Source organism: Choloepus didactylus, chromosome 18 (assembly GCF_015220235.1).
Source record: "Choloepus didactylus isolate mChoDid1 chromosome 18, mChoDid1.pri, whole genome shotgun sequence".
NCBI lineage: Eukaryota > Metazoa > Chordata > Mammalia > Pilosa > Megalonychidae > Choloepus > Choloepus didactylus.
Window position 1 is genome coordinate 45,908,761 of NC_051324.1, and position 27,908 is coordinate 45,936,668.

Sequence of the window (27,908 nt, forward strand, 5' to 3'; positions counted from 1 at the left end):
AAGTTAACATTCTGTTCCAATACCTGCAAGAAAATCTTTTTACTTTTAGGCGAGGGAAGGGGGGTAAAAATCAGTGGAGGCCTTTACCTCTCAGCATTCCATTCCCATGATTCTTTTAAAAAGTGAAGGAGAGCATAATTTCCCTTTGAGGCAAATATCTAGAACAGGAAGGTCTGGGCAAACATTCTAAGATTAAAGGGTCTTTTTGCAACCTTAAGCTTCTCTCCATCCCAGCAAATACAATTCCCACCCTCTCCCTTTCTACCAGAGATTTAAGGGCCTATCCTCCCTTTTCCTCACTGGATAAACGCTAGAGGAAAAATGCAGCTACTCTCAGAAATATAATCATTCCAAGCTGGGACAGAGTCAATGATTAGTCACTGTTCTCAATGACAAATAAACTTAAGAGATGAGGATGCACCTGTTCCTACCTCACACCCATCCTAACTTCCTGCTGTTTCCTTTGCCCCTGAAATCAAGGGAAAATAAACTTAATGAAACAGTGAGTAATAACTGAATACCCATTCCTATGCTTACCTATTAGCTGGAACCAAAGTAAGGTAGATTTAATCTATCCCACCACCTAGGAGAGTTAAGAGAAAGCACCCCCTCTATAGTTAGCTGGCATTATAGAGAAAAAAATTTCCATAGCCACAAATCACATCTCCCAAAGCCAGTTTACTGCTAGAGAAAAAAATTCTAAGTGCATTGCCTATTAGTAGCTGGTCAGCTGCATCATTCAAATGTAAAAGTGCCTGGATGAAACAGACTTGAGCAGAGAACATGCTTTATTGAAAAGTAGATATAGAAGAGCACATTCTACCACATGTGGGGAACGGTTCAGCTTCTGTAAAAGCCTTTACCCCTCAAGAAAACCCCTACTGAAGTTGCTTTTGGATAAATTTAACAGTGACACTGAAACTGGAGGGGGGCTGCCACTGAACATGCTTAAAATCAAACCCCCAAACCCACAGTGAATATAAGTAGTGTACAGAGATGACAAGAGAAAGGCACAAATGACCAGAGTCTGGGATTGTGGTGAGGGCTCCACAAGAAGACAGCAGTGTTGTAGGAGACCAAGTTGGGAAGGGTGACACGTCATACATCAAAAGCTGCCCCAAGATAGCAGGTTATAACGGGCCAGAGAGAAATTAGAGGGAACATCTCTTCTTTCACTTGAACACCAAAAATAGGAGACCAGCAACTAGGGGGTTGGTGGCAAATCCCAAAAAGGAAGTGGAGTTCTTGGAGGGGCAGAAGTACTTTTTAGTCCTAGGGCGAGGCACTGTTGAAAAGAGAAGCAAACTTTGGCAGGGGTAGCCATTCTGCCTTGCTGAATCATGGGCTGAGATATGGAAGTGATTTCCAATCATTTTCTACTTCTCTGAGGACGTTTGGACAGTGCAACTTATGTGGAAGTATAGGTGAACTTTATCAGATTGGTTCAGATGAAAAGGATTTTACAATATAATTAACCAGCTAACATGTGACATAAAAAGGAGAACTGGAAATTATCTTGGCATCTGGAAATGCAAAAAAGGGCAGGGAGTAAAGAGAGAAGAAAATATTTACTACCAGGATTCCCTTCCACCAAGACACTGCCCATGACACAGGTAGATTCAAAATACAGAATCACCACCTCTTAATTCTCTCCATCTCATTCAGCATAATCCCTGGGAAACTCTTCAAAAGTATATGGCTCTGGCCAGCCTGGTAACGGATCAAAAATAGGTCATTCAATGAAATTGGAGGAAAAAAAATGTAAAATCAGATGAAATACAAAGTGAATGGACCCCTTCCAGTATAGAGACATTCAGAAGTGCTACCTCTTCCCTGCCCCTCCACAAAATACATGTGTAAGGAGTAATTAGAAAGGCCCTGGTGGTGGCAACCATGTTTGGAAGTCTGGTACCGGGTGGCAAGAAGCACTATTATAAACAGTTTAGAAGACACAACACGACCTCTTGGGGCTAGAGAACAGGAGGAGAGAACCAGTGACTGGACAGGTACAGTACCATAACAGAACTCCTTGGGTCAGTGCTATGAGAGATCCGTACAAATCTAACACAGATCCCATCCAGGCAACCTCACTGAGGCCGAAACAACAGTTCCTCAGAACCAGCGTCTGCAGTGTACATGAAGGTCAGAGCCAGGACAGTCCTGAGGGGGATGGCCTTCCCAAAGGATACTGTACTTGCCAATCACAAGAGCAACAGAAATGACAGACAGATCCCTAGGGTACGGATTCCTACTGCTGGGGTTCGCTGGCTCAGAGTGACAGGTCACTTTAAGTGCCCTTGGGAGGGGTCCATTTTAAACAGCTTGGATCCATGGTTTTATTGGAGTTGGACCTTTTGGCCTCTTTGGCTATCCACTCATCAATCAGGTCCTGGGGAGAACAATGGGAAAAATTACACACATTCAAATAAAATGTCTTTTTATATGGATTCCAAAATAACTTGGTTCAGAAGTGATCCCCCACAAAGGTTTAATAATGTGTTAAATATTCTTGATTCACAAAATGCTTTCCTATCTAATCCATTTTTTCCTACTATGCCCTTAGCGAGAAATGAAAAATCAATATTCACTCTCCTTTATTACACATATGAATCAACTAAAAAAAATTAAAAGTGGACACTGATTTGGGATGGCATTTATTAAAGTTTAAAACCACTCTCACATGCCCTGGAGTTTGTGAAGATTCTCCTCTACAAGTGGGCATTTTTTTTCCAATCTAGGAAAATCAAATGATATAAGTACTGTGCGGCATAAAGCTGCTTAACTGGAGCTGCTTAACTTGTGTCACCCAAATTTGAGACAAGAGCTTACCTATAGCTTCTGATAAGGATAAGGTAAGAGATAAGCTTAACAGAGGCAACACAGACATCACTGTCAGCTAAAGAAATGTGACCAAGTAAAAGGTGTATATACTCCTTTAAAAGGGAAGGCTACCTTTTGGGTCTTTAGCCCCATCACCACCAGTTTGCTCTGCTAAGCCTCAAGGGACATCCATCAATGAACAAGCAACTGATAAAAATCTTACCTGTCTCTTTAAAACTAGGTGCTTTCCTTTCCAATACTTGAGCATTTGAAGGGCTTGCAGAGTACTGACAATGTCCACAGGATTCACAGCTGTCTCCTGGCTAATTTCTGAAAAAGAAGGGCTACTGAGAACCTGGCCGAAGTGCAGACCACTCTTCCAAGGCTCCTTTACCTTAAAATGGCTAGCACCTTCTCTACTCAATCCTAACATGCTCAGAAAGAATTTATAAAGCATCCATATGATTATTCCAAGTAACTACAGAAAAGGGATATTACAATAGAAAACCACTCTTGGCCCCTTAGAAATCAAGGTAAAAAATAGACCAAACCAAATTATTATTATTTTCTACTTAGAAAGCCATTTTACCTAGTTTGAAACTCCTGCATGTGCCAACACATTTGAAGAAAAGGACTTTTTTCTTTTTCATGATTTTCATAAGAGTTATGTTAGGAACCCTGGATTTTTACAGTAAAAAACTAACCTTTGATAGAAATCTCTTTGCCTTGAAAATTATGCAGGTAACGGAGAAGGACTTCTTTCCAGTAACTGCGGTAACTTATGAGCCCCAGATCTGAGAGTGGACGTTCTGGAGAGCCAACTTTTTCTTCCACTTTGGAAAGCAAATAACCTGCCAGGAACAGATACACACTTTTTCCAGCAACACTGCATCTCATCCTAATGGCAAAGAACAATGTTCCACCATGGAAAAAGAAGTTTTAAAAAGTACAATTCCCTTGCAATATCAATTCCTGTTCATTCACTCAATGGACTGCTGTGTGGCTGTTAAGTATAGTATGTCACCTTTATCTTTGTGTAACAAAAGGAAAAGAATATATATTTATTTAAAATAGGCATTTTAAAGCTCTGGAAAGCTTCACTAGAAACTTTAATAACTGGTTATCTCTGTGTGTGTTGGAAATAAGATAGATGGGCAACCTTATCATTATATAGCTTTTTATATTTTTCAAATCTCTGAACTTACAGAATGGATTATGTCAGTATCACATATGTATTATGGGGGTGGGAGAGGCCCTGAATCTGATCAAGTCACTAGTTTTAACATCTAACATCAACTTATACAAAATATATTAAACAAAACTATGGGAATGCAGTCAGCACAATTCACACTCTGGGGAAACTATAGGACAACTAACCCAACTTCTTCAACAAATAAACAGCAAGGAAATAAAGGAGAGATGACAGGGGAAGTCTTAGATTAAAAGTGATATACGCCAATGACTGTATACTTCAAATGATTTGTGAATATATCTCAATACATTTGCATGTTTGAGAAACTTCCCATGAAATCAGTTTTTGAAAGGCATTAACTATTCAAAGATATACATCCTTGTCCCCTTACTCCCATCCCAGTAGATTATTATGTCATCGCTTCTCAAGTGGCTTAAAAATGAAAGAAGACTTGGAAGGCTAATTTTAAGAATTCCTTACAAAATGACATCCCTGACACCCAGAAACAGATTTTAAATCTTATGCATGTATGCATAAAACTGTGATAATCCTAAAGAGTTTACTCTACCATCCTCTATATTGCCTACCAAGCAGGTACCAAACCAATGTCCTATATTCAGTGAGTTCAATGTGTTTTGGGAAGACTGAAATGTTTGGGTTTTCCCCACTTATTCATTCACTTAATAAATTATCAGTGTACTTCTACTACATGCCAGACATCATACAGACCATACCATCTCTGTAAGACAAAAAGGTAGTAAGACAAACAATATTTACATTGGTGCCTGCCTTGTGGAGCTTATGACTTAGTGGTTTCACTTACTGAAATCAATGAGCATCTTGCCATAGCCTTGTCTCATGTACTGAGGCATGGTAAGGATACAGGACACATTGTAGTTGAGGAATGAATTCTTTTCCTAAATCAAAAGAAAACAGATGAACAGGTCATAAGCGTTTGGAATCAAAGGTGTGAGCACTGTCACAGATATAAAACAAGACTGCCTGCAAAATATCTGGCTAACCAGACCAGAAAGAAGCTATAAAGCTCATGGCTTTATGATGGCTAAAGCCATTAATCCCAGGATTTCCCAATCTGAGACCTCCAGGCTCATCTTTAAAATGGCCACTTCCAGGTTCTTTACAATCATGGAGGAGGGCAAAAAGGTTAAGACTGCTCAGTCAGGCTACAGTAGCCCTCGTGAAAACGGTTCTTCAAAAGGAGATTGTCTGATGAAGAAGGGAAGGAACCTGATAGAGGATGGAAAGAAAGCTTCCGCCATTCTGGAAGGGAATCAAAAAATAGTCATAAAATTGGAAATCTTGTGTTATATATATATAAATATTTAAATTGCATCACAATAAATTTTAAAAATCAAAATCACAAAAGATCACCTATTTTATGACTCCATTTACAGAAATATCCAGAATAGGTATTAGTCAGAAAGTAGATTAATAGTTGTCTAGCGCTGGGAGGAGTTGGTGGAAATAGTAATTGCTAACAGGCAAGGGGTTTTCTTTCCCCAGTGATGAACACATTCTTAAATTGTGATGATAGTTGCACAACTCTGTGAACATCCTAAAAACCACTTTAAATGGGTGACTTCTATGGCATGTGAATTATATTGATAAAACTGTCCTAGTCTACAAGTCCAGAAATGAACAAGCCAGAAGTTTTCAATACAGCTATGCAGGTTTTTCATTAAAAAATCTTTGATATGTAAGTTTACTTTTCTTTTTTTTTAAAGGGAAGGGATGTCATGATTGCCCAAGGTACCACCTCTTCCTGTCAGTGACTTATCAGCTCACATATGCCAACATCAATCACCCTGCTCTGGCCATCAGATTCTTAATCTCCAGATCCTGCTGACCTTGGAAAAATATCCAATCAGATGACAGCCAGTGTTGTCCGCCTCTGTCATAACATAGAACAGGAAGGGTTCCACATCATAATATAAAGTCTTGTGGTCCAGAAAAAGCTTGGCCAAGAGGCACAGGTTTTGGCAGTAGATCTGGAAGCAGAGAAAACAGAGGACATGTGTGGGCCAGTGATTCCTAAGCTTATCAGATAAAGGCCTAAAAGTAAAGATCATGCCATTATTGTTCATGAAACAGAAATTTGTGTTTGTGTATTTTGGCCAACAGAAAAGTTCTATCTTCCTTACAAGGTATGACAGACAAAACGTACTCCTGAAACCTGTGAATGAACGGTATTACCACCCCACTTTCTTAAGTCATCACTCTTTACCTTGTTCTTCTTGCCATCTACTTCAAACACAGAGATTGAACCTTTGCGATAAATCTCATCACCCGGTGGGTGTTTCCACACACACTTAGCCTGCAAGAGAAGGCAAGTCACATCAGGGAAACCCTGCTGACAAGAATGCTGCTCAAAAGGCAAAAGGAATCACAGATCAAAACTGGTTAACTGCGCTGAGGGACATTCGAACACACTTGAGAACATGCAGCAAAGCAAAGCAGAAAATTTTCCAGTAAAACAAATAAAGGCTTCTAAAGTTATTGCAATATACTTATGGCATTTTTATAGCAGTTTGGAACAAGTTTTCTGGATTATATTCTGGCACTGTTTCAGCCCAGGAGATTAAAATCATCCACTACATAAAAGCCAGATAAATAAAAATACCCTTGTTTATTATAAAACACCTCATGCAAAATTCTTAAGCAGGAAATTCTTAAGCAGCTTATTTCCAGCAGCTTGGAGTTGCTAGGTACTTTACTCTCATCTTTACCAGTAACTTCTCATTACTACCTAACCATTGTGTATGGCCCTTTTTTCAGATTAGAAAATAGATATACAGTGATAAAAACTGTGCTTCCCCATTCTCACCCTGAAGTATTCTGTCATACAAATAGGAGCAAGTCCTTCTGTGGCTAAAAGACATGGCAGCCTGAGTGAGCAGCTGGAAGCTGGGGGACATGGGGGTACTCCTGGCCACAAGGGACACAAGGTAGCCCCTTCCTCACTCTCAAATGCTAATAGTTTTAATGCAGCCAATCACTAAGCAATTGCTGCAAATAGGGGAATTCTTGAAATGTATACGGGGCATTTTCTATTAAACTAATTTTATCACAACTCTTTTCATCAACCCAAGAGTCATGACCTAATTTAGTATGTGTAAATTCAAATATTTATTAACTGGGATTGTTTACGAGAGCTCCACCTATTGTTCCCACTCCACCCCTTTACTCATGCTGGCTTTTTCCAACAAATAACCAAAGCAAGGCAACAATTATTTGTTTAGAAACAGAAACCAAGCCAAAGAAATCCCATTTCAATGATTATACAAGCAACAGGAATCAGAAGAGACATGGATTAAAACAGATTGGTTATTTCCTGAAATTTCATTTTTTTGACTTGCATAAATACAGATCTTCAAATATTCAGAATGTCTATTTGGTCTTCAAATCATTTAGACCTTGTTCTTTTTCCTCCCACCACTACTTCTTGCCCTTTTTGACTATCTCATTGGTTAGTATCACAAGAGGAAGAAAAAGGCATAAATGGTAAGCAGTTCACACGAGTAAAAAATGGTCTTACTTTCACAAAACAAAACCTTATCTTTAGTTTATCTTCACGGTCTACAATCCATGCCTGTGCTCACTACTTTCTGATACCATCATCCCCTGTGCTCTACTGTCTCTTGCCAGTTCCTGCCTGTCATCTCCCCTCCAATATTTGATTCTCACCTCAAGTCAAGCATGCTACAGTCTGGAGAGTTTAATCATAATAGCAGTTCTGGGCCACAAAGCTAGACCATGGAGTTGGGAACACACACAAAAAACAATATCACCAAACTGGGGAGAAGAGTATAATGACAGGAATCATAGGAAGTCTGGGTTGTAAATACTTAATATATGGAACTCCTGGGAAATAAAGATGGGAGAGGAAGAGAAAAGAGACACTGTAAAATACTTTACAGCAAAAATTATGTTGTGACTTCAGGAAAAAGAAAGCTTCCCCTGTCTGAAAGACTAATCTCCGCCCCCTTACTGTCTCCATCTCTTCTCCATGGCAGAAATTCCCTTTAAGACAAACCTTTTCTTTCCACAATTAGGGAAAGAAAATTGACTTAAGGCTACAAAACTAGTAAAAACATCTGTTAACCACAAAATCAGATTCAAATCTTTATTCCTTTTAAATAGGAAGAAGATTGTTCAGCAACTAGAAAGCACTAAACCACTTGAGGGGGAGAATGCTCACTACTGAGGCGGAAGGCACCAAAGGACTCATTTTGTTAATTTTATAATTTGTCACAGGTTGATGTCCCTTAAATAAGAATTCATTCAACACACATTTATTCTATTGCCCATGCTAGCTGGTAGGGACACAAAGGTGAAGCACAACGTTGTCCCTGCCCTGTTTCATGAAGTCTATTTTCATCTTGTTTGGGAGACATAAATCCTGTAGGCAAAGATAATTCATCTTCCAAGGAAGAGATGAAGAGTTAAGAGCAGAAAAAAGACGGAGATACAGACAACGATGTGGGTAAGGGTCCCCAGTATCAGCCGTGCAACAGGCTGTATAAACCTGCTCTGAAATGTGGCTCTCACTGCTCTGTGCATTGTTCCTCCCATTCCTGTGGACCACTGAGTTGCCTGGATAGATTCATCTTTTGGGCAAATTCTAGAGAGCCTATATTTATCATCATCCGAGTCATGGCAGAGGAGCCCAGGCAGCTTACCATGTGTCGGCGGAGAATCGTTTGGCTCTTCATATATTTTAGACAGAATTCACACATGTAGAGACGTCCCAGCCGTGCATATTCTTCAGGATAGGGAGAATGGTACCAAGTGTCAAGCTCATAACGGCCAAAGGCAATTGTTTTAATCATGTTGCTTCCCTCTGTGATTTGGCCTTGTAGCCTTAATTTCTCCTATTGCCAAGAAGAAATCAGAATTCAAAGCAGGATTAGAATTTAACATCTTTGTTTTTAAAAACTTGTTTTTAGCTCTTGATTGGGTGAGCCATTGTGCTAGGCTATGAAAACATCAAACAGATTTGGCTTCTACCCCCAAGAAACCTGCACTAAAGAGAGCTACATGGATGTGAATAATCACACAGGCTTACAGAAAACATAGTACTGTATCTACATTGCCCAGAGCAAACGAGTGGCCTCTCTACTCCCTAACACTGGGTGTCATCTCTAACATCAAAAGTAGTCCTTGATAAGAACTTCATTTTTATCAGTCTGAATCAAACACATACACAAACATTCCCATCCTTATAAAACAGTCTAAATAACAGAAAAGACTATCTGGAACATGCCTTGCTTATCTGCTGATCTTTTTTCATAAAAAGCTGTGTGGATCTGTAGGACATATTCACAGCGGTTAACTCTCCCACTTGGGTCTTTAAAATAAATTTTTGAAATGCGGATAATAATATAATTCTGGAATCTACAGTCTAGAAAGTAGAAAATATTTTTGGATATCTCCACTCAGTGGCTATGAACTGGCTACAGAAATAATTAAGAATAACCAGGTAGAGAGTTGTGAAATGCTAGCCTTGGAAACGTTCTGGTTCCAGACGAGGATCAAGAAAACCAAAAGCAGCAGCTAATCATGGCCTAGATAGCGAATGGTTGCTGAATCCTCCTGCAGACTTGGTGAAAACAAGTCTACCAGGGGATTTTTTAAAATGAAGTATTTCTTATAATAAAACAAAAAAGATGAATTTCACTTCACAAATTAAGTTTCCCTGAACATATTTAATCTGTTAAGTCAGAGGTAAACTCAATCACCAGAATTTTCTTAAAGTTGTTAAAAAGTCTGCTTAAGGTATCAAAAACAAAGTGAAATTAATCGTAAATAAGAATCAGAAGAGAAAACCATCTTAACACATTAAATTTTGCTGTGTCAAGAATGAAATCTGTAACATCTTTCAACAACCTTTTCCATTATTGTCCTTCACTGTTATTTTTCTTTTATGTAAATGTATTGCTGGGCTGTGAGGAACCTCCTCAAGAGTTCCTGTTTGGGTTAAGAAGGGAAATGAAGATATCTCCCAGTCTGGAGGTTCTCAAAACTGCAAATTACTCAACTAAGACAAACCTTACTGTTTTATCCAGCTTTACCACTTCAAACCAAACAGCTCCTTCCAAGGAGGTGGAGTGAAAGAGAGGGAAAATCGTTAAGGGATAAGGGAAGGGAGGAGGGGTGATAAGCTTTAAATATGAAAGGGAAGGATAGTCTTGAAAAGGACAGCTGAGGGGAGGAGAAAGCAGCAAGGTACATTTAATTCCCATCAAATTGACTCCTAATGATTTTTCTTGGCAGTTCTAAGTACCTTTCACAAGTGGTCCTTGGCTTGGAGGTTTTAATACCTACCAAATCCTCTGAAGCCCGGGCTTGTGCTCTTCGGAAAAGATCCAAGTCATACTCGCTAGTCAGGTTTTCCAAGAGAGGTTCCCGAGTGTTCCCATACGTCTGTCTGTGTTCCTAGGAAAATAACCAGAGTGAGATACTCTTTGCTGCTAAGAATTTCACCTTATTTCATTTCAATCCACGCCAAACAAAGGGCTGAGCACACCCATAAACTATCTATTTAGTTCCTACTATATGCCAGGCATTATACTAGGTGCTAGGGATTCAGCACAAGACATACTATTTATAATGCCAGAGATGCTCACTACCTACCCTAGTGAATCTGGAGTAGAAGTGCTCCTACACCTTCTAAATGGAGTTATTTTCTTCTATCTCAAGGATCAGAACTCTATGCCTTCATTTCTTCATCTGAAAATGTGTATGACAGTAAAAATAAAATTTAACAAACCCAGAGGTGGTCCAAATTCTTAGAATCCTGAAGTCTACAAGAAATCTTGGTGAATACTCCCTGATTTAAAAAAAAATAAAAAAATAAAAAAAAATACAGTACTTCTTAAGCCTTAGAGTCTAAGATTTTAGACTGGAAGGAAAATCTCCAGATAGGGAGAGGCAGCTGGACTAACGTACTACTTTCACTTCAAAACTCCAGTCCATGTGCACAGGAAAAGGGGGTTAGACTCTAAAAAATGCTTTACTAAATTTAAACAAGAAGGAAAAATCAGAAGTATAAAAATAATCCAGTTTTAAATAAGTTTCAAGTCTTACCATGGCAACCACTCCAAGTATCCTTTTCCAGGAAAGAAATTCCACAAAGGAAAATTCCCTTTTAAACCTTTGTTTCTAGCCCTTCCCACTCTGTTCTAGACTCCACCTCCCACCCAGAGAATGAAAGACAATGGTTGTTAAGTGGAGTGGATGGCTCATCCCAAAAACAACATTATAAATTTCACACATATATTAGCATAAGAAAGAACCAATCACCAGTATCTTTATCCCTATTAAAATTTCTTCAGGTTAATTTGAGCCCATCTAATGTATATCTTTTTAAATTTGGATATTTTCATCTAAGATTTAGGTTGTAAGTATTAGCTATTCCTTCTAGTTTCAAGGTTAAAACAAACAAACAAACAAACAAACACAAAATTCTATCTAGCATTTTTCATTGTTTTTATCAGAAAGGTTACCAAATAACCTAATTCATGTCACTGGAAAGCAGATGTTAATAAGACAGAAAAATTTCAGGGGCTTTTACTTCAAGATACTCTTTCTAACTGTAGGATTTGGGGCAAATTACCTCTTTTAGCCTCAGTTTTCCCATCTACAAAATAAATAAAACACTATCCATCATATAGGGTTTTTACAAAGATTACAGGAAACAACACACTTAAAACAACATAACCACAGCTCCTAGCACCTAAATATTAATAAATGGTATGATTATTGTATTATTATATCTCTACTAAGCTTGCAGATAAAAATACTGAACAGGATAGGGTCAAGCACACAATCTGGTTCTCTATAGTCTGCTCCTAGAATCCTCCATTTACAATAGCATCAACGGCAACCCCAGAACAGTTTGGTGTAGGTTTTTAGTTACGAATTCACCCCACAATCCCAATGTCTCAAACTGGCCTGTCTCCATTTATCCATAAGATTATCATTTTCAAGACAGATGATGATGACGACAGTGAAAAAAGGAAATGTACCACCTGGCATATTTTCATCTTAGTGAAGCCATGCTTTGAGTAAGTATTCACAAACCATACATCTAACCTATTGTAATAACAAAACAAGTAAATCTCCAATTCTGTGAAAAAAATAAAAATTAAAAATGCACATCAGATAAAAACTGGGAGAACACAAATTGTTAACAGTGACTTCTATCTGGAGGGTGGTTTTTTACTGGAATTTTTTCTTCACTATATTTTGGTATTTCCAATAGTAAGTGTGTATTAATACATTTGTAATACAATAAATCTTTACCTAAAAATTTAAATTTTATGCAAAAAGCGTCAGAATTTTTAATGAAATGAGGAAAAAGTTTCAGATGTTTAAGTGAAAAGAGAATTCAAAGTTGAACATAGAGTAAGATCCTAATTATATAAATAAGGTATTTTTGTATACATAAAAAGCTAGAAGGATATGTGCCAAAATGCTAACTTTAGTTACCTTTAGGTTGTTGGAGTAATGTTTTCCTCTATATACTTTTCTTAACTGTTCTCTATTTTCTATCATAAACATGCATTACTTCATAACCAGAAAAAAATGTAAAAATACCATAAAAAGATCTACTCTAGATTATCATTTAATTAATGTCTTTTGTCATGTAGGAATTATATTTTTCCATTACAATAAGTGGACTACTGTTTGACTTGAATTTTCCCTTAGGCAGAAATTTCCATTCTCATGCTATTTGTTCTAATGAGTGAATTTAACCCTTCAATATTACAGTGAGGCTTACAAACAACTAGAGAATCCAATTTTTCTTTAAAAATCTAAATTCTTATTATATTTTATTTTTCTAAGACTTCCTATTTCCACTCTCAACAGCTCATTTGGGTGATTACAGTAAACTCTAATTGCCAGAGAAGATTCTTTCCCCTTTAGAGAAAACTAAATGGCAAACCTGAAAGGCAGAAGTGTAGAAATCCAAAGTGATCGAACATATCTAGAGTTCACGCTAATTAAATATTTAACTTCTCCTCACCATATATTTCTCTTTCTGTTCTTTGCTCAGCCCAGAATTTCTTTTCTTCCTGAGTTCAGCCACCTTTTCCTTATATCGTAGCTGTCTCTCTGTCGGTACCTAAAAGGAAAAAGGAGAGAACTGAGAGGCTACCTAGAAAACTAGTTTACCTAGAAGGCAAGCTTCAAACTGAAAGTTAAAAAAAAAAAAAAAAAAATTGCCGCTCAAACCAAGAGGAAACTTCAGTCAACACCAGTATACTGAAGACACTAAGGCAATTTTAAAATGCCAAATTGGGTTCCCTCATTACCCAGACCACTACCCTTATTGCCAGTTAATATGTTCAGGAAGGCAAATTTATTTTAACAATTAACCCAAACAACATAAACTAAGGATGGAAGGAACCACTAAAGCAACAGGAATAAAATAAAGACCATTTTAATTCACTCATCATTCACTGAATGCTTATTGTTTTCTAGGAAGCATTCTGATCAGCAGTGATACAAAATGATCATTTCAGTAGTGATATAAAAATGAATAAAAATAGGAAAAAATGAATAAGAATAGAACCCAATATAATGAAAAATGCAGCTACCACTTACAGAATGCTTATTACTTGCAAAGCACTGGGGATAGGTACTTTATGTACATAATTTAGCTGATTCCCTACCTACCCTGCCAGGTAGGTTTTAGTAACCCCATTTTATTAACAAGGATATAAAATTTACAGAGGTCTGCTGACCTGCCCAAGACCACATGGCTAGAGTAACAGAACCACAGTATTCAAATTCAGATGTTAGGCTCCAAAGCCCAAACTTCTCCCTCAACACGATGCTTCCTCTGCTCCCTACCCTAATCTAACCACAAAAAGACATCCATAGGATTAGCTATATAAAATATAATATGACAAGGGCTAAACTAACATTTTGAGTAAATTACAATGGGAATACATGAGGAAGAAATTCATTAATGGTGGTAGACTTCAGAAGAATTCCTATAACAGCTGAAAGTTGCACAAGGCCTTGAACGATAAATAAAATCTCTTCTTTTTGGTGCAGGTAGAGAGTTCTAGGTGGAAAAACAGCAAAAGTAGAGACCAAAAGCATTTAATTTAGGCAGGAACAAGGAAATAAGTGCAACTAACACAGTATGAATATTCAGAGAGGAAGGAGAAAGAGAAGGACAAAGACGCATCCTGGAAACCAAAGGAAGAGCGAAGTAGAAGAAAAATGACATAGTCAACAACTATCAAATGCAAAGAAGTGACTGGTGACCTTAGAAATGTGCCAGCAGCAAGGGGTTGAAGCCCAACTACAATAGGTTACAAATGAGGAAATGGAGCACCAAGTGTAAACTTTCAAATAATCAGGACTATCTTTTTATTATTATCATTATAGAAAGCATCATTCCTCGACAAGAGTTTTCTGAAAATTTACTACTTGAAAAACAAATATGATTCTGAGTTTACAGCTGGAAAATCTGTTATTTACATGTACCATAGGAAAAAATAGGCATGGACATGCCTAAAGACAACTATGGGGCAAAGGAGATCCAAGACATGGATCTCAAACTGTGAACGGCCAGAGCTTTAACAAGGCCCATACCTGGTGCCTGGTTGCATGCCTGTTGTTGTCATCTTGCCTGTGGGACAGCATCCTTTCTTCTATCTGCTTATCCCGGCTCTGTGCTCTCACCTGCAACCGTCAACAACGTCAATAAATCTGCCTGCTTCTAAGACTAGTTATTAGAAGTACAAATACAACAATAATCCCTCGATTTAGGTACTACTTTTACTTTCAAAGGGTTTTCACATTTATTATCACAATCTCTCTGTGAAACAGATAAGACAAGCTTTACATTTTATGTTTTCTCAGCCACTACCTGAGAATCAAAGAAGTGAAATGATTACCACTAAACAGTAGTAAAGCTAAGATTTTAGTCAAGTCTGGTAACTCTTAGACTGGCTCTTTCCACTATAGAATGGATTAGGAACAGAGTAAAGAAGTACAAAGAAAAGGCTAGAAAACTTGGGTTCAAGTCTATATAGAAACGTCATTCTAGTAATGTAATCTTAGACACACCATATTAGCTCTCCAATAGTTTCCATTTCATCATCTGGAAAGTGAAGACATATATCCACCTAATCATGGTCAAAACAGACAGACTGACATTCTCTGGCAAGTCTACTTCACCCAAATCTTCCCCATATCAGTAAATGGCAACACTATCTAAACAGCTGATCAGGTAAAAAACCTGAATGCTATTCCTTCTACTTATAGCTCTTTACCTCTAGATCTTCACACAATTGTCTGTTAGCCATTATCCATGTACCAGATCAAATGCCAACTTCTCAGGCCTGCCTTAACAACCCTAGCAAAAGCAGTGCTACACCACTTCCCCAAAACAGTCACTCTATACCTTTACTTTTACTGTTTCTCACAGCATCTATCACTTTATGAAATCCTTATTTACTGATTAATTTATGTTTACTTTGCCTTCCCATACAAGGATGGAAGTTCCTCGAAGGCAGGCTTTTATCTTATTAAGATATCTATAACAATGTTTGGCACATGCAGCCACAGAAATATATGACTAGATAAAAATGGTAATATCACTGATATCAACAGTTTACTGGGAAACTCAGAACAATCAAAGAAATGCAGGTACTTTAAAAACTCTAAAGCTCTGAATAAATGTGAGGAATTAGTCTAATCTTTCCATCGACATTCTAAATGTAATAAAAATACATCATCTTTCAGAAATTCTCTTGATCCTCTAAGCACATGTTCTACTAGTAAAGACAGATCATGCTCAGCCTGGTTCCCCTTGTAAAGGAGGGAGGGAGGAGGGAAAGGGGGAAAATCAAGATAGAAACATTTTCCCTCTTTTGGCATTTTTTCCCAAACTGAAATTTTTATTTCTCTTTTTAAAAGAATAAATTGCTTATGGTAACATGTTCATGTTGCTACAAGGTAACAATTTAAAAAGTTATACCTTAGTAAGATATTTATGTAAAAACACCCAATGTATCAGATTTTTAATCTAAAGACAAGTGGCAGAGGATGACTCAAAAAATCAGGGATGTGTTAACTATCTTCAGAGAAAGAAGTACCTAATGCCTTGTCAGACAGCAGTACAGATGTTGGAAGAGCTCTTCCTTTTTTGGTCTCAAAATGAACAGAAAATTTCAAGACCTACCTTAGTCTTACACACAGAGTAGAAGATACATCCTTACCTATCCAAAAGATTCAGAGTGAAGAAAAACAAGAGTAAGGGTCCTCAGCCTTAAAATCCATACTGGCACTGAAAGTATACTACTTTGCTGTAAGCCAAAACACAATAAGAAATCGTTTCCCCCTGTGGTCTACTTTCAAACAAGAGAACAAATTCCTGAATTGGAGAGAATTAATGTTAGCTAGGGAATCTAATTTTTCTCAGAATGAAACTGGCACAGACAAGAATAAACCTGTGGTAACTGGCCTCCTTAGCAAAATAACAGCAGCAGCAGCAACAAAAACAATAATACTTTGATCTAATCAGTTTGGCTAACCTGTCCAACTACCACCTGGACAACCCATTTAATAACATTTCAACCCTCGCTTCCCCATAATTAGTTATTTGGTTCCATCCTTGGTAGGGGCAGCAGCCCATATAATAACAGATGAAGATAGGCTCCTAGCCTTTACTCCTAAATACTTTATCCCAAAACCCAAAGGTAACTCAGGAGCTATATTTTTCAGAAATTAAAAGAATTAGCCAAGAGTAGTCAAGACTGAGAGTAACAAAAGGGACAAGTATTTTAGCAGAAACGGTGAGACAAAGAGGAAAGGCATTCAACTCAATGCATAAATATTGAGATCACAAATTATTCCTTGTGGAAGAGGTCCCTAGCAGTCTTTCAAGTCAATGCACTAGAGGTTAATATTAATCTTCTTGTTAATTTCTTTCAATGTATAACTCATTAAGTATTATAATTCCTTTAACTTTTTTTTTTTTTCTTTAACACTATTATTTTTTTATCATGTTTTCCCCACTAGAATGTAAGATTGAGGACCTTGACCATCTTGTTCACCATTATATCCCCAGTGTTTAGCAAAGTGCCTGGCACAGTAAGCACTCAGTAAGTATTCGGTGAATAAATGAAAAGAATACAATTACCTTGCATTCATCGGCAGAGAGGTTATGATACAGCGGGCATCCTGAGATGGAGAAATGTCTCTCATGTTTTCCTGTGAGGTGTCCTTTTAAAGAAGGAAAAAACTTGAGCTCAAGCTAGAAGAGGATTTAAGCCTAGAAAGAGATCTTTTTCTGTACAACAAACCTGATTTCAGCTATATCATTTTAATCAAATATATGCCAGATCACAGACTGAATCCACCAAAAGTAAATGCTGTTAGGGCCACAAATTAGATACACTATAAATTCTTTTCTTCCATAGGATGAATCTGGCAATCTTGGAACATACTTGTGTAAGTTCAATATAAACTGCAGTTCCTTCTGCTTGAATGATGTTTTCTCAAATTCCAAAACATAAAGCTGCACATTTATAATAAAGGCACAAAATCACAAGCAGGAACATACTCTTTTGGTGGATGGAATTTAACTCTCCTATGCTAAATTAATCAAATCATTTGTATAAATAGTTGCAATTTTCTTTCTGCTATGCAATATGATCCAATCTGAATTTAACTCCTTTCAGTGGCCAAAAGAAATTTGCTGAAAAATGGAGAAGGAAATAGCCTTTTCTATTATAAGAGTAAACATATTTTGATAATTTTGAACCAGATAAAATATACTTTTTTCAGAGGGAAGACAAGTGACTTAGGCTTCTTCCATAATCAAACTTTTAAACAGGCAGTTAGCACAAGACTTTCTTAAGAAGAAAATATGTAAGTAATGATAATACAGAAACTCATTTTATCCAAAAGTGTCTCTTCATTTTTCCATCTTTTATGGGGTTTACATAAAGTATTTCCTTTTTATACATCTCTTCAACCATGAGATTTATGAAACACCTAAGACTGAAAGGGATGATGGATCAATGCTTATGAGATAAAAAGACAAGTTAGCTAAAATGACTTTTAAGTCCACAAAAATCTCCATCTTTCATGGAAAAAGAATATTTAATTTGGGGTAAAGCAGACATTGGGGTTTTAGAAAGTACACAACATGGTTTATAAAATAAGCTTTAAAGGGCAAAAACAGTCCAAGTATTGGGGAAAAAATTAATCTTGACATGCAGGCTGCCATTTCTTTGGAACTGTACCATTAAAAATGTTAATTTTGGAGAGCCATAAAATTTATCTTGGACACAGAAAACTACCCTCGATGATCAAACACCAAGTATAAAATACATGGTGCCACTGCCACAGTGGGCCATTTTTTTTTATATTCTGCAGCCACTACTTTTGAGTAAATTATTCAAGTCTTATGTCTCATTTTATAATATGTAAATTAAAACAGATCTAATGTGTCTATATCAAAAATTTAAAAACTGACAGATGACCTATTGACCTAGTAATTCCACTTCCATGAATTTATACCACAGATTTTCTAGAAAATACATACATACAAGGCTATTCATTACATTATTGTTCAAAAGAGCTAAAAATGAGAAACACTGTAAATGTCAATCAATACAGACAATTTAAATTATTTATTAACTAGCAATATAATGGAATTCTCAGTATCCATTAAAATGATGGAACTCTGCTAATGAAATATTTACGACACAACCATTGTATACACATTTTTCCTTTCGTTAACAAAAAAGAGATATATATGTATGTATACATGTGTGCTTACATATGTATATAGATTTTCTAGAAGCATTCATAAAAATCTACCAATAGTAGTTTTGTATTTAGGGCATGGTTCCAGGGCTGAGTGAAGAACTTTTACTTATGCACTTCAAGGTCTTTCATAGGTTTTAATGTTTCATGAACATATAATACTTTCATACTAAATTTTTTTTTTAAATGACACTGTTTTGAAACAGGATCAAGAACAATTTTGCAAGCTCAGGTTCATACTTTTCTGACTTTGCCAATACATTAAAACCAAAAGTCAAAGTAAACTTTCCTCTGAAGCAAAAGACTTACATTTACTCTATGGTATACCTAATCAAGGAGGTAAATCCTGGGCATACATAATACTTAACCTGGCCCCCACTCTGTCCTCATCTCCTCATCTCCACCCGGGAGTTACTCTGCCCTAGGTAACTTTGGTCCTTCAAGTGTTTCTCAAACTTGCTAAGCATTCTCCTGCTCTAGAGCCTCTGCAGTTGCCACCCCTCTACCCATAGTCAAATGGCTCACTCTCTCACTTCCTTGAGTTCTCTGCTCAAATCACCATATCAGAGTGGCCTTCCTGACCACCATATATGTATAATAGCAACATCCTGACCTCTTGGCTCTCCCTGCTTTATCTTCCTTCATAGCATTTACCTCCATTTGATGTGTTATACATTAATATATCTATGTTTCTCCTTCCCCAGTTGGACTTAACACTCCAGGAGGGCTAGAACTCTTGACATGCTCACAGCTGCATCCCCAGAATTTAACAGCGTGTAGCAAATGGCAAAGTTCAGTAAGTATCAGGTGAATGACTAAACATAGTAAGTAAAGTAAAAGTAACAATTTAGGTATACATGGATAGTCTTTAGCAGAAATTAAGGAAAGTTCCTTTCCCAGCTGTATGGCAAGTAGAACTCACCTTCTTAAAGTATATTAACCATCTCTGCTACTAGTGCTTACAGAATGTTGTCTATTCTTAGTTTTTCACTACTTATCCCCCAAAAATGCAACCAGATCCCAAATGAATTGATTTAGGCCTGAAACAACTATCTGAGTGGTGATTATGGAGTTCAGAGAAATTTTTGCTCTATGTAGCCATTTTGATGGGTTGAAATTATCTAAGAAACTGCTGCTAAGAGTAGGAAAGGATCCAAATAAATTACTAGGGAAAATGTACTGTTGGCCTCCAAAGGAGGCTGTTTTCTGAACTTTATGGCCACATTCAAAAGCTGAATGTCTAATGAAGATGCAGGAGTTAAAGGCCCCTTATCTACCAATCAGTGCCTTCCAACCCTAGATAAAAACTTTAAGCCCAGCATTTGCCCCCTAAGCTTTCCTAAGGAGTAAAGATAAAGTTAACACCATTACAAGAATTCCTAAGGCAATGGAATAAAGGGTAAAAAGTTATAAGTAAACAAAGAGACACTCATTGGAGAAGAAATACTTAAATCTTGTTTATACTTACTCAGTACACAAAGCCACACGACCAAAACTAATGAAGTTACAAAAGGCCAGGGTCTCACATGTACCCTATTGGTTTCACAGCTTCTTGATAAGAAATCTATTTTTCTCATTTCTTTTAATAGCTAGGATCACATAACCACAACTCTACACTAGCTTATGCTCCACTAGCCCTCATTATGCTTGCACTATTCACCATACAGTGAGATATTTGAAGCTAAGTGCTCTTCCATTTTGTTTTTGCTGGGGAAAGGAGGGTGTTTTTCACTAGGAAAAATTCTCACTAAACTGAATAGTTCACTGTAATTTCCTTATAATCAGATCAGCAAAAAATTATTATTATGGACAGTACGCCAGGAAGCAGAAATGCTTTTATTCAAGTGGGCAACTCACTGTTACTATGGCACATGACCACTGACATGCCTAAGAAGCTGGATCACAACAGAACACAGAACATTTCTGGAGAGAACCACATAACACAGGGTGACAAGAAGCCGGGGCACACTAACCTAAAGAGTTACAGCCTGGTGTTGGACACTTCATATTGAAATTGTAGCTTTCATGGAAGCGACGGCGTTTTGGGCGATGAGAGAGATCGCTGCCTGAGTCCTTCAGGGACATGTCCTTGGCAATGCTCTCATCATGAGACACATTGGGACTGGAGATGTCTATATCAGACTCAGAAGAAGGTGCATTTCCAGTTGGAGTTCGAGGTGGAGACTCATCGTGATCAGCTGTATTTTTAGTTTCTAAAGCAAATGCAATTGGAAGAACTTGTGAATGGGGTTCAGTCATTTAGGCTTATTATTCAGAAGTTCATGGATTTCTCAGATCCTAGTTTCTATGATTTAACTACTAACTTTTAGCTACTTACATGCTATAAGGCTAAGTGGAAAATGAAAAGTGAAATCAACACACCATCCTTTTTATGCAACCTAAAATTCGGACTAAAATAAAATCTGGGGTTTATCTAATACATTTCACTTATCTATGTTCCTCCTAAGCCCCCAATCATAAGTGATCAATGGATGAAAATTATAACACAATTGTAAAAATACTGTCTCATTAATTATAACAAAGATACTATGCTAATGCAAAATGTTAATAATAACAAACGGGTTGGGGGTGGGAAGAAATATGGGAACTCTGTACTTTTTGCTTGATTTTTCTGTAACATCTACAACTGCTCAACTTAAAAAAAAAATTTAGGAAAAAAGACTGGATGAAAATAAATTTTAAAAAAATTATCATGCTACTCTCCTACTAGGAGATGCATAGGATGGAAGATAAATGAAAATGGTTGTTTTTCCGGAAGACACTGAGGCTTGGTGGGAGAGTGTGAATAGAATGTGGACTCTGAGTTAGCTCACTGGTAATCTAACAAGCCAACCCGAAATTCCAGAATTTAAGTCAAGGGTTACAAACCAAATGCCTACAGGGGCTGGGTGAGTAACACACAGGAGTGAAGCAGACCAGACAGGGACTGTGGCAAACCTTCAGCTCACTCTCCATCAAACAGGGACAACTACTACTCAGCTCCAGCCAACAATGTGAGGTAATGATCACCCAATGTTCCCAGATCTTTCCATTTTTTTAAAAGAAACTAGAAATCTAGGCTTTTATATGAAATCTCCTTCTTTTCAAAGGCTGGCAAATTTAAACACTGCACAGCACACATAATCTAACAAACCAACCAACCAACCATGTTGGTAGGCTAGAAGTAGCTCACCAGTCTGCAACCTCTGCTCTGCTTTACATTTCTCATTACTGGTCAACCCTATTCAGAAATTCAGAGATAAATGGATCAACAAGCATGGCTATATAAGAAAACCCAATCACACCTTCTTCATATGTGGTTGAGAAGGTTCCAGATCTTTCTTTCTAATCTAGGTTTGTGGCTCTCCAGCATACCCTACTACCAAACTGTCCTCAGCAAAACATAAGAAAGGAATCAGGCAAACAGCATCCACCTAGCTGAATTTAAACCTCTGTCAGTATTAGGCACCTATCTGCAGTTGCCCCAAGTCCTTAAAAGAAAACTGAGCAGAAGCTCTAAAATGGGTCCAAATCATACCATACCCACTCACCTCTATCTGAAAAATCAACCACTTGCTCGGTTTCCGAGCCAGAGGAACGAGTCTGCCGTAGAGGGTATTTTTTTGGAGTCACTGGGGTAGGCTGCTGCTGACTGCGGGTCACTCTTCTGGTAGAATAAGCAGGTTCTTCAGTGCCAAAAGACTGCAAATTTCGAACAGGGCTGGAATCTGATCCCAATTTTAAAAGATAATAAAATAATTAAAGAAAAAAGGAAGGAAATCTGTTTTATTTCACAGATTCCTCCTCCTCTTCATATTTTAAAAAATCCAACACTTAAAACATCTATAAAAATATAAGCAAAACAGCCTAGCTCAGGTACAGAGATGCACTATAGTGAAGCATTAGTATTTTAGGTTTGTACTCGAGACTAAATTTGGTTCAATGTCACTATACCATACTAACTAATTCATCTCTCCAAGCATGTTTCCTGATCTGTAAAATAGGGAAAGTAATAGTAGCACATTCCTCATAAGGTTGTTGTAAGGAATAAATGAGATAATGGATGTAAAGTACTTAACATGATTCCTGGGACACAGAAGGTGCCTTATTTAAGTATTAGCTGTATCCTTCCTTTCTTTCCTTAACTCTAAACGATCATAAAACAGCTGTTCTACTACTAAAGTATAACAATATACAAATATTTCCTTGCTTTATGATCCATTTTTTTCTTCCTGATTACCCAATCTCATACTCTTAAGCAAATCATAATAGATTTATAAAAGGAAAAAATATGTTTTTTAAATACTTATAGATGGCAAAAACTATTCTGAGGCACTCAGCAGCCTTTACATCTCCAACCCAATCATGAAATAAAAGAAATTCAAAGCAAAAATCAAGCCATATTTTAAACCAACAAAAACTCCTAATACATAAATCTTGTAGATAATCCAGAGACGAAAACTGAAACTCTCAAACTTTGAGATGAAAAATGTTAGCACACAGCAAGGCTGTCAGTTTGCACACCCCCAGGGGGTTTGAGTCACGATGTAGTCTACATTTTGCTTTAGAGAGGGCCACCTTACACAAAATACATTGTGAATGGAACCCCCAGGAGTCAAGCAACTACCTGGGCATGGAGTATAATAACCAGAAAGAGACCCAGACCCCTCACATTTTCTAGCTGTTTCTAGTATTTACAACTTTCAGGTGTTCAGGTCATGACCAATAACATTTTCTAAGAACACTATGCCTCTTTCTTTGCATATGCTGTTCCCTCTGCCTAGAACACCATTTCCCCATCATTTCCTACTTGATCCTTTAAGATCCCATTCCAGGAGACCTGCTTTTGTTGGTTACCCCACCTTGAGGGCAGGAACTATAACTTTTCCAACACTGCATTCCAGTACATAGCATAGTATTTGAATTTTGGTAGACATTTATCAATATCCCCATTGTAGACAAAAGCTATACTTTAGTTAAACTCTTAAAAATAAAAAGTTAGGAATGTTGTTGAGAGAATATTCCCACTTTCTTGCTTGAAAAACTTATGTTTTTCTCTTGGTTTTGCAACACACTCATATAGCAGTGACCAAATCAGCACTCAAAGCATATTAGAATCTTTTCTTAATTATGTATCACCTATGATCATCAGCTTTGTGCATTTATTTCAACCTTCTCTCCTCCCCAGGGAATACCAGAGCAGAGGCAGGAGGGGTCAGGGGTGCCTTCCAATCCAAGCCTAGATGGCTACTTGCACTAAAGACCCTAAACTTCCATCCAACTCAGTGAGTCTAGATTCTTCACACCCAAAGAAAATTCTGGGTATTCACACTGATATTTGGGTACAACATTTGTATCTATTAAGGGTGTACCTGACTACATTTCAGAAGTAAATATGGTTTTAGAAGTATTGGGTTCTTCCAGTAACAGATTCAAGGCATTGTGATTGTGTCAAGTCCCTAAACCTAATCTATTCTAACAGAAAGTGAGGAGGTAATATTTCCATTTTACTGGTGGGAAAATTGTAGTCTAAAAAATTTAAATGACTCAAGACATAGATGATGGCACACTCTAACATGTCACATTATATTAGACATAACTCCTTTGGGTCTACAAATTGGACAGCACCCCCAATAGAACCACTTTTAAAGACTTGCAGTTATTCATTCTGCATTTCACCACATTTTGTCACCTATACCAAGACAAGGGACCAGTTTCCACATTAATAGCACAATACCATGTTGATCAGTCAGTCAGCTGTGAGTGGTCAGGAAAAACAAAGACTTTTACCTTGAGAACTCTGGCTCAGCCTGGCTGAGGAGCGGGTAACTCTAGCAGATCGTCGGGAGGTGCCATCACTCTCTGAACTGTCTGTGTGCTCGAGATCTGTAGAAAAATCGGAATCTTCGGTTCCATCTGAACTACTGCCTGCATTCCTCTGTAACACCATAAATCCAGACATTAGCACAGAAGCATTTACACTGTGTTAATACTGGATATAATACAAACCATGATGCTGAAAACACAAGTTCCAACTCAGAAAGGATTCCACAAACAGCCTCTTTCCCAGCCCAGAGCCAACTATCCTTTTATTAAGAACATTTAAACAAATAACCTACAAATAATGTACCTTTGTTAAATAAAGAAAGAGAATTAACTCTTATTGTATTATCACTAATACTCTAACAAGTCCATCTGAAGATCAGCACCACAAACTGGAAATAAATGTACCCAATTCAAAAATGGCTGGCTAATTTTAAATGCAACCTGGGAGCAAGCAGACACCAGCCACGTGCCTACCCAGCTAACAGAGGTTTTCTGGACGGCATTGGCCATCCTCCAGTGAAGGTATCCGATTGTTGATGAGTTAGTTACCTTGGACACTTTATGGCCTTAAGACTGTAACTGTGTAGCCAAATAAACCCCCTTTTATAAAAGCCAAAAAAAAAAAAAAAAAATGGCTGGCTAATATAACCATGCACCTGCAAAGTCCAAGACAGTGAGAAAAATTTTGGTGCTGGCCCCATTTGACTTTAGGGTATCTTTTGTTCTAAGTCTCCATGAACAGCTATCACATGTTTAGAAACCATATGTAATTCAAAATATCATGGTCCTCAATTCTGATACCAAGAGAACTTAAGTAGAAGGAGAAAAAGAAAGGAATTCTTTCTTATGTGAGCTCCCCTTGAGGGTTTCCCCAAAAGTGCTGAAAAAGGCAGCTTGCACACAAAACCTTGGGAGGTATTAAAAAACTGATTTTTAAATCATCTTTTCAATTAAAAATTATTTGTCAATCGTTAGTCTCCTCAGGAGTGATTAGCCATAAAGATCACTTTATCAACTGAGCATTAACACTTTATCCTTTATTAAATAAAAAAAGGAAGAATATTTACTAAGAATATAAAGCTTCAAACTACAAGTCCCCAATCCTTTATTAAAAATGCTTGGGTCCAACTGGGTTTGGAATTCATAATTTTTTAGATGTTGGAAAGGGAATACTTTACATATATCCTAAAAATAATACCCCATAATCAAACACATTAATATTTCTGCAGCAAAATGTATAAACAGTAATTCTAAATGAGACATATAAAAAACATAAATAGTCACTGGACAAGTTAAGACAGATTTTGCCACCAAATAAGTTGCTAAAAAACTTACATTTTCCAGAACTATTTGTATCTGGGAATTGCAGACGGGGGGCTGTGGACCTGTTCCAAAGCACCAACACACCTCCTGTATTTGGTGAGCCTTAACATAAATACCATCTACCAACTTAGATCATTTTAGGAGACATTAATATATATATATTAATTTGAAAGTCTCTGTGAAAAGAAAGATTTCTGGGGAAATGAGCAAAAATACCACCCAGCTTTCCAAATATCTCAAAAGTAATCTGCACAGAAATGGAGGCCAGAGAGGAGAGTCACAGAATGCATGGAGGGGGTCTTAAAGGTCATCTAGTCCAATTATCCAGATATTTCAATCTCTGATCACCTCTAACCATTCCTTCCCAGCTTTTCCCTGGCTTTCACAATTTATTCCCCATCTTACTCCAAAGCAGATTTAACTGCTCCCCACTGCCCTCACATAACACACTGTATATTTCTCCACTTAGAGAATGTATAGATCCTTCTAAAGTTATTTATGTCTGTTTTCCCCATCAGACTATGAGTCCCTTAAACCAGGGATCATGTCTCAGTAATTTTCAAACCCCCAGCAAGCCAGCCAATAACAAGCAGTCAATAAGCCTCTCTTGAACTGAATTAGATTTGTTGTGTAGTCCTGGCTCTGCCATTGCACTCAATTAAGAGTGGCTGTGGGCACACCAGTAGGCCACAGTTTGCTCAGTTGTAAAAAGAAGGGAGGCGGGGTGGTTCCTAGGTGATCCTGCAAGTCCCTTTTGATTCTAGGGATCAATCCAAAGTTTTGGATTTTACAAACTGAACATTCTAGGCGCTGCTGAGCAAAACAAATAAGAAAAAACTAAGGCTTAGACGCAACAGGCCTGAGTGGATCCCGTGAGAGCGGACGCTGGTTCCATAGGACCGAGTCCTCTGCTTTGTTGTGTCCCCCCCCCACCTGGAAAGGAAGGAGGCCTCAAAAACCCGCCTCTGCACCTATCAGCATCACCACCCGGAAAGGAAGGGATTCATGTCACCCAATGAAGTCCTGCTAAACCGCGCCCCCAAGGGACAGACTGCCAAGCGCAGCCAATCAAGAGAAGAGGGATCGTTCTCTACAGCCAGTTAGAGCGTGGTGGGGCCGGGCCCAGATACCGCCCCCACACGAGGGGAGGTGACCGTTAGACCCAAATGGGCGGTGTCACCAGCCAATCAATATGCTTCTCGACGTTTCAACGACCAATTAACGATAAGAACGCCTCCGATCCAGCCAAGCAGAGGGCGGGAATAGCAGCAAGCATAGGCCGAGGCCAGGGTCGGGCCCACATTTTTTCTGTTGGGTATGGACGGAAGAGAGAGCTGCTGAGCTAGGTTCGGGGAGCGGGAAGTTGGTCCCCAACAACTATGAGGCGTGGCCAGCTGCCTCACGTTGCTCAATCGACTGTCCTTAGAAACCCGCCATCCCTCCTCTCCCGTTTTTCTCACCTTCCTTCGCGGCATTGCCGGCGGCTGCGGCCCGACGGTTCCGACTCGGGCAGCGGCGGCAGCAGCAGTAGGAACGGTAGCTCCGGCGGGCTCCGTGGCGGCCTCTGTAGCAGTCCCAATCCTGCGGACGATCCCAAGTGCCTCCTGCCTCACAGCGTCGAGAGTCTTCTGCGCAGGCGCCGCGGGCTGAGGCGCTTTTTCCTTCACTTCCGGCTGGGGTCGCGTCACTTTGCGTTCGGGCCAGAGATGGTGCTGGGGAAGTGGGCGTGGCGTTCGCTTCTTCTGGTGAGGCTAGCCAGCGCCATTTTGGAGTTGGTCAGGAAACGGCACCGAGAGTAGAAACCAGGCCAGCCATGTCTACTTAGGTGAATGGCGGGCTTTGTGGGCGTGGTTAGCCAGTCTTACTTGCGGCAAAATCTTCAGAGTTGAAGTTAACGGTTTTCATCTTTACCTTGGGCAAAGTTTCC

General features: G+C 38.3%; 1 protein-coding gene across 4 annotated transcripts; it reads right to left on the reverse strand.

Annotated features, from left to right (window-relative positions):
* Positions 1–770: 770 nt before the first annotated feature.
* On the reverse strand, positions 771–27,624 carry KAT7 (lysine acetyltransferase 7). Of its 4 annotated transcripts, none has more exons than XM_037809027.1 (15): positions 27,442–27,624; positions 24,623–24,718; positions 22,384–22,560; positions 20,806–21,045; positions 17,199–17,281; positions 14,645–14,734; positions 13,062–13,160; positions 10,358–10,468; positions 8,713–8,904; positions 6,258–6,347; positions 5,881–6,021; positions 4,836–4,929; positions 3,525–3,671; positions 3,044–3,150; positions 771–2,389 (listed from the first exon to the last, which is right to left on the reverse strand). In XM_037809027.1, exons 4-15 carry the CDS (start codon positions 20,915–20,917, stop codon positions 2,288–2,290), a joined length of 1,368 nt encoding a protein of 455 aa, XP_037664955.1. In that variant the 5' UTR covers positions 20,918–21,045; positions 22,384–22,560; positions 24,623–24,718; positions 27,442–27,624; the 3' UTR covers positions 771–2,287. The 4 variants fall into 4 exon arrangements, with proteins under 4 accessions (XP_037664955.1, XP_037664952.1, XP_037664953.1 ...); XM_037809024.1 differs by having other exon boundaries at positions 24,623–24,770; positions 27,442–27,623; XM_037809025.1 differs by lacking the exon at positions 14,645–14,734 and having other exon boundaries at positions 24,623–24,770.
* Positions 27,625–27,908: the final 284 nt, after the last annotated feature.

Bases quoted from the DNA above. Each gene is read 5' to 3' on its own strand.
- KAT7 (XM_037809024.1), bottom strand. The intron at 10,469-13,061 runs GTGAGGAGAAGT...TTATTTTCCTAG, and splicing joins AACAGAAAGAGAAATATATG to GAACACAGACAGACGTATGG. The intron at 4,930-5,880 runs GTCAGCAGGATC...CTTTTGATTTAG, and splicing joins TGATTGGATATTTTTCCAAG to GAAAAGAATTCATTCCTCAA.